Source organism: Oncorhynchus keta, chromosome 18 (genome assembly GCF_023373465.1).
Source record: "Oncorhynchus keta strain PuntledgeMale-10-30-2019 chromosome 18, Oket_V2, whole genome shotgun sequence".
In the NCBI taxonomy this organism is placed as follows: Eukaryota; Metazoa; Chordata; class Actinopteri; order Salmoniformes; family Salmonidae; genus Oncorhynchus; species Oncorhynchus keta.
Window position 1 is genome coordinate 9,116,438 of NC_068438.1, and position 12,346 is coordinate 9,128,783.

The 12,346-nt window shown below is 43.0% G+C and overlaps 1 protein-coding gene across 2 annotated transcripts in view; it reads right to left on the reverse strand.

The window, feature by feature from the left end:
- Window positions 1-210: 210 nt before the first annotated feature.
- LOC118397189 (G-protein coupled receptor 4-like) overlaps window positions 211-12,346 on the reverse strand; it is a 52,029-nt gene continuing 39,893 nt past the window's right edge. For both annotated transcript variants that reach the window (XM_035791709.1, XM_035791711.2), the window contains exon 2: window positions 211-2,397. In XM_035791709.1, coding sequence (XP_035647602.1) covers window positions 742-1,866 — 1,125 coding nt within the window. In that variant the 5' untranslated portion in view covers window positions 1,867-2,397 and the 3' untranslated portion in view covers window positions 211-741. The remainder of the gene's footprint in view (window positions 2,398-12,346) is intronic.

Here is a 12,346-nt window from a genome sequence, read left to right on the forward strand (position 1 = left end):
TATCTATTCAAATAGGCACCAACTGCAAGACAACCTACAGTAGTTTCAGTAGTATGACAATGAACATTGAAGATGGACACAACACTATTATCAGGTCCATGGTCAACACACTAATGCCTTTCACGGCAACACATCAACCATAAAGTTGACCCCCCTCGGTTTCCTGACATTATATTTGTTCAAAGTACTGTTACAGCAGACACAACACAATTGAAACAATGATATAATTTATTTCCCAGGGAAATTGTCGAACAAAACAAGTATTATTGTGCTTCACTCTCCGGCTGACAGAACACATTTGGGATTTTTGGAGCTGTTACGAGGCATCTGGAGCTCATTGAAAGAGAAATGTAAACATGTTGAATCCATGGTTAGATAACCTTGTCCCAACTAGAACACAAAACCTGCTATAGATAACGAGGAGGAGAAAGAAACCGTTTGATGGCAAACATCCTTTGTTTCACATTGCATCACATCTATGCAACTGAACATAGTATAGTCTTTCTTACGGTTGTCACAATGTGCCCATGGTCCATCTTGATTTGATTATATTTGTCTATATCAAACACATTTCAATCACAGTTTACCATATGAGGTACATAATATGAGGTGTCATCCCCAAAACTAATAAAACAGCTAAAACATTACACATAATAAAACCTCTCCCATTTTCTATGCAACATAAACTGACCCACTTCCTCATAGTCTTGGGTTTTTCTCATGGCGGATCAGGATGGCTGTTCATTTCTTAACACTGAGTATGGTCATCTGAAGACACTCCTCTTTGAGGGCCACCAGCTCTGTCTTGTAGGTGCTGGCCTTGACCTCGCTGTACAGGCCCAGCTGCTTTTTGGTGGACAGTGGTGTCTCCAAGGTGAAAGATCCGGCTGCCAGTGCATCAGCTGGCGCGGGCGAGTTCCGCTTGAAGACACCCAGCAGGGTGGTGAGCGCGTGACCGACGTCATGTCGTGCGCCCTCGTTAACAAAACAGTAGAGGATGGGGTCAGCCACACAGTTCAGACTGGTGAGCGCCAGCGCCACATGGTAGGCTGCAAACAGGTCCTCCTCTGCGCCACAGTCGCAGGGCTTCTGGAGGAAGAGGATGCTGCGACACAGCAGGAGCAAGTGGTATGGCCCGAAGCACAGCAACACGATCAGGATTAGACTCAGCGCCAGGCGCTTGATCTTCGCCTTCTCGTGACACTCCGTGGACACATTGCCGTGCACCGCCCGCAGAATGCCCCGGTACGCACCCAGCATGATCAGCCAGGGCACCAGGAAACCCAGAAAGGTCCGGTAAAGGTTCATGCCCGCAACCCAGTCTTGCATGGGGTACTTCTCAAAGCAGAAGGTGTGGTTGAAACGGTCCTGGAAGAGCTCGTCATGGAAGAGTGGTGCAGAATTGGCCACTATCTCGATGGTCCACACCACGGAACTGACCAGCACGGCAGTTTTCACCCGCCGGACCTTGGCGAACTTGAGTGGGTAGGCCACGGCCAGGTATCGGTCGATGGAAATGCAGCAGAGGAAGGCGATGCTGACGTAGATGTTGGTGTAGAAGATGAAGCCGAAGAGCTTGCAGGAATTCTGGCCATGAATCCAGTCGTCGTGCTGGAGGAAGTAGTCGATCCATAGGGGCAGCGTGCCGATGTAGAGGAGGTCAGCCAAGGAGAGGTTGATCAAGTAGATGCCCAGCTCGTTTTTCTGCTTCACCTGCAAGTAAGCTGCCCACAGAGCCATGCAGTTGGTCGGCAGGCCCAGGACAATGACAATGATGTACAGCGTAGGCTGGAAGTACTGGTCGATCTTCGAGTCCACATTACAGAAGGAAATGTTGCACATTGTCCTCATATTCTGTAGGTGCATTGTTTATTTTGTGACTAAGCGTTTAAAGGGACGGGACAATCCTACATGTTGTTGTTAATGAGAAGGAAAGAGGGAAAACGACATTCCGTTAAGTGACGTTTCCTTTTTGTTGTTGAGTAATTCCTTAAATCCAGGCCTGAAAGCACACTTTCTCTCCAGATGGGCTTCACATGTAAAACAGACGTTTCCCATTTCACGGCTGGTCCCACACCTTTTTCGAATGAGGAAGAAGATGAGAGAAAAAAAAAAGTGGTGAAATAAAACCCCTCTTATGAACAAAGAGCCAGGCCTCCACTCCGGCACAAGGACATCATAAATCTTGGAGAGATTATTGTCCAAGGTCTGTCGCTAGCTGTGGAGAGGGAGGTGGGGAGGTTGATGGGGTGTAGGGGGATGAGAGCTCTTCTGCTGGATGAGAGCTCTTCAAACGCCAAAGAACACACCCTTCCTCCAAGACTGTCACTGACGATCCGTGCCACGCACACAGCAGCAGCAGGCGATCTGTTAACAGGCCTCTTCGGCACTGCCCATCTAAAACAGAAGAAAGGAGAGTGTGTGAGAGTGTGTATTGCCCATTTCAATTCGTTTCAGTTTTCCAACCCAGTTAGTTGTTCCCATACAGTTGATGTTAATGCACTTGGATTGAATGGTCAGATCCTTACTCTATATCAGCTTTCTGTACCTACTGTTTCTGGTATGTACTCTAACCTTGAACTTACAATACTCCTCGCCTCTGCTTGTTTTCATGTTGAAGCCATAATTATTTATTCTTAGATCATTCCAGTCTGACCAACAGTCTCTCACACTCGTATGTTTTTACTCATAGTGTATGCATTACACAAGAGCATAAAAACACATTTGATACGAAAGTGTTTACTTTCCTATTGAAAACACAGCAATCACCGTAACCACAGTCCAAGGTTCTCCTTCTTGAACAGAAATACAGACGGACACAAGGGACAGCCCTTTCTAATCCACCTGTCATGATTGGTCCAATTAGTCCAAATTCTGATGGAAACTACACCAATCCCTAGTAGTATAATATTCAGTGGTTTTGAACAGTAATTACGACCATGAAAGATACCATGCTAGTGTTTGTTGTGAAAGGAAGGATGGGCCACTCCTATGGTGACCTTGTCAAATGCAGTTCAATGGGAACGACCCTTCTGATATTCAGCAGAATAACTGGGTTACAAAACACGTAGTCAGCAAGCCATAATAAAAAGTGCTTAGCGTTACGGCTCCTGTTAGTACCCACAGTAGGAGAGATCAAATGACACAGTCATGGTGGCGAGGGACCAATAATGTAAATCATTCTCATCGGTTCACAAGTACGCCCATGTGTACGTGTGTGTGTTTGTATGGGTCCTGGCAAGTCGAGATGCACCCAGAGGATCGTTGAAAAACTTATTTTGTGAAAGTACAAAGTGAGGGCTTTTTGAATTCCAGGACATGGGGTTTGGGTTGACAAATGCTCCAAGCAGCTTCCAGCGTCTCATGGACCTGGTGTTGTCTGACTTAGGGTGGACAACATGTTTGGTGTACTTAGATGACTTCATAGTGTTTGGTCGTACATTCCAAGAGCATGTGAAGCGTTTAGACAAGATTTTCAGCAGATTGGAGCAGGCAGGACTTAAGGGGAAGCCATCAAAGTGCCACATGTTCAGGTCGCAGGTGAGCTACCTGGGACACATCATCTCGGGCTGAGGGAGGGTCCACTGACCCCATGGAAAACAGAGACAGTCAGGTCATGGCCTAGCCTCAAGTCGCTGACAGAGGCAAGAAGTTTCTAGGCCTGGCATCATTCTACAAGAGGTTCATAACAGATTTTGCAGCTATGGCGGAGGCTTTGTACAGGTTAACAGACAAGGGGAAAAGTCCAAGCTTACCACATCCCCCATACTGGCTTTCCCGGGACACAAATCTAGATTTCATCATGGATACCAACACATGTGACACAGGCATAGGGGGCAGTCCTCTCCCAGAAATACAAGGGTAGAGAGAGAGAGAGTAGTAGCATATGCCAGTCGTGCACTGTCAAAACAGGAGATGAAGTATTCAAATACGAAGAAGGAGCTTCTTGCTGTGGCAGTGTTTCCAACACTTTTTTGCTGGAGAGGAAATTTCTACTGAAAATTGATCACAGCTCACTGAGGTTGGCTCGGGACAGTTGGCGAGATGGTTGGAGAAACTGGGTCAGTTTGACTATGATATTGTCAACAGGCCAGGGAGACTGCACAGTAATGCTGATGGTGTGTCACGCCGACACACACAGACAGAGTGTGGACACAGCTGTCTCACAGGAGGCCACTGTCAATCTGAGAGCCATCGTAAACAAGCCTCAGGATGTCACCATTGAGCCTGTAGCTGGAGCTCAAACAAGCCAGGCAGGATTCAGAAATGCAGCTTTCCTTTTGGAAGCACAGGATAGAGACCCAGTGGTCTCCCAGTTAAAGACATGGAAAAAAAGAAGGTAGAGCAAAGCTCCCTGTGGAGTTGCAATCGGAGCCAAAGTTTAGGCCTTTCAAACAAGTGTGGGGGGCATTACATGTGAATAATAAGGTGTTATGCCTTAAGAGTCAAAACTATGAGACAGATGACACCTGCCCGCCCATCCAACATCACTACTCTGGACGGTTCTGACTTAGAATATGTGGACAACTACAAATACCTAGGTCTCTGGTTAGACTGTAAACTCTCCTTCCAGACTCACATCAAACAACTCCAATCCAAAATGAAATCTAGAATTGGCTTCCTATTTCGCAACAAAGCATCCTTCACTCATGCTGCCAAACATACCCTTGTAAAACTGACCATCCTACCGATCCTCGACTTCGGCGATGTCATTACAAAATAGCCTCCAATACCCTACTCAACAAATTGGATGCAGTCTATCACAGTGCCATCCATTTTGTCACCAAAGCCCCATATACTACCCACCATTGCGACCTGTACGCTCTCGTTGGCTGGCCCTCGCTTCATACTCGTCGCCAAACCTACTGGCTCCATGTCATCTACAAGACCCTGCTAGGTAAAGTCCCCCCTTATCTCAGCTCGCTGGTCACCATAGCAGCACCCAACTGTAGCACACGCTCCAGCAGGTATATCTCTATGGTCACCCCCAAAACCAATTCTTCATTTGGATGCCTCTCCTTCAAGTTCTCTGCTGCCAATGGCTGGAACGAACTACACAAATCTCTGAAACTGGAAACACATCCCCCTCACTAGCTTTAAGCACCAGCTAGCTGTCAGAGCAGCTCACAGATTACTGCACCTGTACATAGCCCATCTGTAATTTAGCCCAAACAACAACCTCTCCCCCTACTGTATTTATTTATTTATTTTGCTCCTTTGCACCCCATTATTTCTATCTCTACTTTGCACATTCTTCCACTGCAAATCTACCATTCCAGTGTTTTACTTGCGATATTGTATTTACTTCGACACCATGGCTTTTTTTACCTTTACCTCCCTTATCTCACCTCATTTGCTCACATTGTATATAGACTTATTTTAATACTGTATTATTGACTGTATGGTTGTTTTACTCCATGTGTAACTCTGTGTTGTCGAACTGCTTTGCTTTATCTTGGCCAGGTCGCAATTGTAAATGAGAACATGTTCTCAACTTGCCTACCTGGTTAAATAAAGGTGAAATAAAACAAATAAAACATCTGGAGAGGGTTTGTACCCTGAGATACTTACAGTTGAAGTCGGAAGTTTACATACACTTATGTTGGAGTCATTAAAAAGTTGTTTTTCAACCACTCCACAAATTTCTTGTTAACAAACTATAGTTTTGGCAAGTCGGTTAGGACATCTACTTTGTGCATGACACAAGTCATTTTTCCAACAATTGTTTACAGATTATTTAACTTATAATTCACTGTATCACAATTCCAGTACATACACTAAGTTGACTGTGCCTTTAAATAGCTTGGAAAATTCCAGAAAATTATGTAATGGCTTTAGAAGCTTCTGATAGGCTAATTGACATTTTTGAGTCAATTGGAGGTGTACCTGTGGATGTATTTCAAGGCCTACCTTCAAACGCAGTTCCTCTTTGCTTAACATCGTGGGAAAATCAAAAGAAATCAGCCAAGACCTCAGAAACAAAATTGTAGGTCTACAATTTTGCTTCTGAGGTCTTTGCTGATTTCTTTTGACAAGTCTGGTTCATCCTTGGGAGCAATTTCCTAATGCCTGAAGGTACCGCGTTCATCTGAACAAACAATAGTACGCAAGTATAAACACCATGGGACCACGCAGCCGTCATACCGGTCAGGAAGGAGGAGCGTTCTGTCTCTTAGAGATGAACGTACTTTGGTGCGGAAAGTGCAAATCAATCCCAGAACAACAGCAAAGGACCTTTTTATTTATTTCATCTTTATTTAACCAGGTAAGCTAGTTGAGAACAAGTTCTCATTTACAACTGCAACCTGGCCAAGATAAAGCAAAGCAGTGCGACACAAACAACAGCACAGAGTTACACATGGAATAAACAAGCGTACAATCAATAACACAATAGAAAAAAGAAAGTCTATATAGTGTGTGCAAATAATAATAAAAAAGAGTGAGGTGGTAAGGCAATAAATAGGCCATAGGAGCAAAGTAAAATTAAGCAGATTAATACGGGAGTGATAGATGAGCAGATGATGATGTGCAAGTAGTGAAACTGGTGCAAAAGAGCAGAAAAGTTCATAAAAACAATATGGGGATGAGGTAGGTAGATTGGGTGGGCTATTTAGAGATGGACTATGTACAGCTGCAATGATCGGTTAGCTGCTCAGATAGCTGATGTTTAAAGTTAGTGAGGGAAATGCTTCAGCGATTTTTGCAATTCATTTCAGTCACCGGCAGCAGAGAACTGGAAGGAACGGCCGCCAAACGAGGTGTTGGTTTTGGGGATGACCAGTGAGATATTCCTGCTGGAGCACGTGCTACACGTGGGTGTTGTTATCGTGACCAGTGAGCTGAGATAAGGCGGAGCTTTACCTCGCATAGACTTATAGATGACCTGGAGCCAGTGGGTCTGGCGACGAATATGTAGCGAGGGCCAGCCGACTAGAGCATACAGGTCGCAGTGGTGGGTGGTATAAGGGGCTTTGGTAACAAAACAGATGGCACTATGATAGACTGCATCCAGTTTGCTGAGTAGAGTATTGGAAGCTATTTTGTAGATGCAGAAGTCGAGGATCGGTAGGATAGTCAGTTTTACTAGGGTAAGTTTGGCGGCGTGAGTGAAGGAGGCTTTGTTGCAAAATAGAAAGCCGATTCTAGATTTGATTTTGGATTGGAGATGTTTGATATGAGTCTGGAAGGAGAGTTTACAGTCTAGCTAGACACCTAGGTATTTGGAGTTGTCCGCGTATTCTAGGTCATAACCGTCCAGAGTAGCAATGCTAGTCGGACGGGCGCGGGTAGCGAACAGTTGAAAAGCATGCATTTGGTTTTACTAACGTTTAAGAGCAGTTGGAGGCCACGGAATGAGTGTTGTATGGCATTGAAGCACATTTGGAAGTTAGTTAACTTCTCTAGGGTAGGGGGCAGCATTTGGAATTTTGAATGAAAAGCGTGCCCAAATTAAACTGCTTTCTACTCAGGCCCAGAAGATAGGATATGCATATAATTGGTAGATTTGGATAGAAAACACTTGAATGTTTCCAAAACTGTTAAAATAGTGTCTGTGAGTATAACAAAACTGATATGGCAGGCGAAAACCTGAGAAAAATACATTCAGGAAGTAGGATTTGTTTTTCTGTTGTAGTTTTCTATTCAATGCCATTACAGTATCTATTGACAAATTGCAGTTCCTATACCTTCCACTAGATGTCAACAGTCTTTAGAAATTGTTTCAGGCTTATATTCTGAAAAATGAGGGAGTAAGAGCAGTCTGAATGAGTGGACCCTGCTGTGTCAGAGCTTTTTCATGCTCTCGACCGAGAAAGTGCCTTTCTTGTTTACCTTTTATATTGACGACGTTATTGTCCGGTTGAAATATTATTGATTATTTAGGCTAAAAACAACCTGAAGATTGAATATAAACATCGTTTGACATGTTTCTATGAACTTTACGGACACAATTTTGATTTTTTTGTCTGCCTGTTGTGACTGTGTTTGAGCCTGTGGATTACTGAAGTAAACGCGCGAACAAAACTGAGGTTTTCGGATATAAAGACACTTTATCGAACATAAGGAACACTTATTGAATAAATGAATGTCTTCTGAGTGCAACCATATGAAGATCATCAAAGGTAAGTGATTAATTTTATCTCTATTTCTGACTTGTGTAACTCTTCTACTTGGCTGGTTACTGTTTGTAATGATTTGTCTGCTGGGCTATGTTCTCAAATAATTGTAATGTATGCTTTTGCCGTAATGAATTTTTTAAATCTGACACCGTGGTTGGATTCACAAGAAGTTCATCTTTAAACCTATGTAAAATAGTTGTATCTTTTCTGAAATTTTATAAAGAGTATTTCTGTATTTGAATTTGGTGCTCTGCAATCTCACTGGATGTTGGCCAGGTGGGCTAGCGTCCCACATACCCTAGAGAGGTTAACACAGTGTACAAAGAAGGGCCAGATGTATACAGAATGGTGTCGTCTGCGTAGAGGTGGATCAGGGAATCACCCACAGCAAGAGCGACATCGTTGATAAATACAGAGAAGAGTCGGCCCGAGAATTGAACCCTGTGGTACCCCCATGGAGACTGCAAGAGGTCCGGATAACAGGCCCTCCGATTTGACACACTGAACTCTGTCTGCGAAGTAGTTGGTGAACCAGGCGAGGCAGTCATTTGAGATACCAAGGCTATTGAGTCTGCCGATAAGAATACGGTGATTGACAGAGTCGAAAGCATTGGCCAGGTCGATGAAGACGGCTGCACAGTCTTTTATCGATGGCGGTTATGATATCATTTAATACCTTGAGCATGGCTGAGGTGCACCCATGACCAGCTCGGAAACCGGATTGCACAGCAGAGAAGTTACGGTGGGATTCAAAATGGTCAGTGATCTGTTTATTAACCTGTTGCGACGAGCAATCACGTATCCTGGAGTGTAATTATAGCCTCAAGCTCATTACCATAACGCAACGTTAACTATTCATGAAAATCGCAAATGAAATTAATTGAATATATTGGCTCACAAGCTTAGCCTTTTGTTAACAACACTGTCATCTCAGATTTTCAAAAAATGCTTTTCAACCATAGCTACACAAGCATTTGTGTAAGAGTATTGATAGCTAGCATAGCATTAAGCCTAGCATTCAGCAGGCAACATTTTCACAAAAACAAGAAAAGCATTCAAATAAAATCATTTACCTTTGAAGAACTTCGGATGTTTTCAATGAGGAGACTCTCAGTTAGATAGCAAATGTTCAGTTTTTCCAAAAATATTATTTGTGTAGGAGAAATCGCTCCGTTTTGGTCATAACGTTTGGATAAGAAAAAAACCCGAAAATTCAGTCATTACAACGGCGAACCTTTTTCCAAATTAACTCCATAATATCGACAGAAATGGCAAATGTTGTTGAGAATCAATCCTCAAGGTGTTTTTCACATATCTATTTGATGATAAATCACTCGTGGCAGATTGGTTTCTCCTCTGAACAAAATGGAAAAATGCACGCACCTGGAGATTACGCAATAGTTTTGACGGAGGACACAGAGCGGACACCTGGTAAATGTAGTCTCTTATGGTCAATTTTCCAATGATATGCCTACAAATACGTCACAATGTTGCAGACACCTTGGGGAAACGACAGAAAGTGTAGGCTCATTCCTTGCACATTCACAGCCATATAAGGAGACATTGGAACACAGCGTATTCAAAATCTGGCTCACTTCCTGTATGAAATTTCATCTTGGTTTCACCTGTAGCATTAGTTCTGTGGCACTCACAGACAATATCTTTGCAGTTGTGGAAACGTCAGAGTATTTTCTTTCCAAAGCTGTCAATTATATGCATAGTCAAGCATCTTTTCATGACAAAATATCTTGTTTAAAACGGGAACGTTTTTCATCCAAAAATGAAATACTGCCCCCAGAGGTTCAAGAGGTTAACTTAGCTTTCGAAGACTTTAGAAAGGCAGGGCAGGATGGATATAGGTCTATAACAATTTGGGTCTAGAGTGTCACCCCCTTTGAATAGGGGGATGACTGCGGCAGCTGTCCAATATTTAGGGATCCCGGACGATACGAAAAAGATATTGAACAGATTGGTAATAGGGGTTGCAACAATGGCGGCTAATTCAAAGGCAATGTTACCAAATACTAATTGAGTGTATGTAAACTTCTGACCCACTGGGAATGTGATGAAAGAAATAAAAGCTGGAATAAATCATTCACTCTACTATTATTCTGACATTTCACATTCTTAAAATAAAATGGTGAGCCTAACTGACCTAAAACAGGGATTTGTTATTTGGATCAAATGTCGGGCATTGTGAAAAACTCATTTTAAATGTATTTGACAAAGGTGTATGTAAACTTCCGATTTCAACTGTAGCTAAATCAGGAGGCCATTTAGGAGTTGACAAACTCACCAGTAAAATTAGAGCAAGATTTTATAGGCCAGGATGGTAAGAGAGCCATAAAGCAGGGGTGTAAGGGCTACATGGCGTGCGCTGCATGCAAGTTACAGGTCTGTCACAGGCCGCCCTTTTGAGAGGATAGCTGTAGACTTAATGGGTCCGTTTACAGAGACGGAACGAGGTAACAAACAAATTATGGTTGTGTCAGATTACTTTACCCGGTGGTCAGAGGCATATGCCATACCCAATCCAGAAGCAGTAACAACGGCCAAGAAACTGGTACAGGAATTTGTGTTGAAGCTAGGTGTTCCTCTCTCTATCCATAGAGACAAGGGGCGAACTTTTGAATCTACTCTTTTTCGAGAGATGTGCAATCTTTTACAAATGAACAAAACACGAACCACTCCGTATTAACCCACAATCAGATGGTTTGGTATAAAGAATGAACAGAGCTCAATATCCTGTCACTTTTTGTTGATGACAATCAAAGAAATTGGGATGAGATACTCCCATATGTGATGATGGAATACAAGAGTAGTGTTCAATCTTCCACGGGGTTCACACCATACAGGAGGATGCTGTTTGGTACTGAAATTACTTTACCGGTTGATGTGGTTATGGGAACACAACAAAATGAAGGGAAACAGTATGTTTTTCAGTATGTGCAAAAGGTGCAAGGGTATTTTAGCACTGTAAGGGAAGCTGTAAAGAGAAATCATCTAAAAGCCACAGGTAAAAAAAATCAATACATGGATCTGAATGTGACACCCCAGAGGTACGAGGAAAATGAATGTGTTTGACTTAGAGATAACCAGAGGACAAAGGGGTTGTCACCCAAACTGATAAAGAAACTCAAAGATCCTTTCAAAATTGCAAAGAAACTGTCAGATGTGCTGTATGAAGTAGCACAGTGTAATGGACCTTATCATGCCGTGGTACAGTACAACAGGCTCAAAACTTACTTTGGGGTTGTTTCAGAGCATGAGCTCCCTGGCACGGGACAAGATACTAAGTTGAGCATTGACTCATTTGTGCCTAGTCAGTCGTACTAGCTCTCAAGGAAACCGGATGCTCTGAGGAAAAAGCAACCAATGTTGCCTAGGTTACCCTTCAGGAGAAGGACGGTGGACATTGTGAGAGTGTGGGCTCCAAGGGATATTAATACCTCAGTGGAACGGGACACCGTCAGGACCGAAAGCTCAGTCAACGACAGAGAGACTCATACCACACAAACGGACGTGAACACCGTGTTGCCCTGTGCACCTGCAAGAGAAAGTGTCTCCTTTGAGAAGATCACATGGGTCATGGTGGTTAGACCCAAAATAACTATTAGGAGGCCTTTTTTGAGATGTCACACGGTCAAAGCCTTCTGAATGTGTTTGGTTACTGGATACTTCTCAGAGGGTATTTTCTGTGTGTTTGTCCAGGTTATTAAACAGGGTGTGTTCAGTTTAAGAAGGGGGTAACATCATGTTTTACATCATTTAAAAGTCTCTCAGCCTATCACACAATGTTCAGGGATGATAACTGCTAAAAAGGTGACACTTTATTGTTGTTGCACTGAAACGTGCAAAAAAATCCCTGCGAGGGGGAAATGCAGACTTGTACTAATTCAACAACAAAGAGTATTATCTACATGATCAGTCTCTGTGTGTAAAATAAAAAGTGGTTCATGTGAACCTAAGTCACAGCTAAAAGAAAATGTAAAGAAAGCAATCCAATGGTATTTGTTGATTAGACTTTACTGCAAATGACACTCAAGTCTTGAGAAAAAAAACAATAGACTAATATTGCATTTAGCCATGACAGCCTTTATAACAGAACACTAGTGACCACACACGTGAATATTGCACTTGGGGGAAAAACATATTAAAGTAGAAATATAATTAAACAAACAGGCATTCTATTTTTGCTCTATTATACTGGCCACTATAGACATCGATCA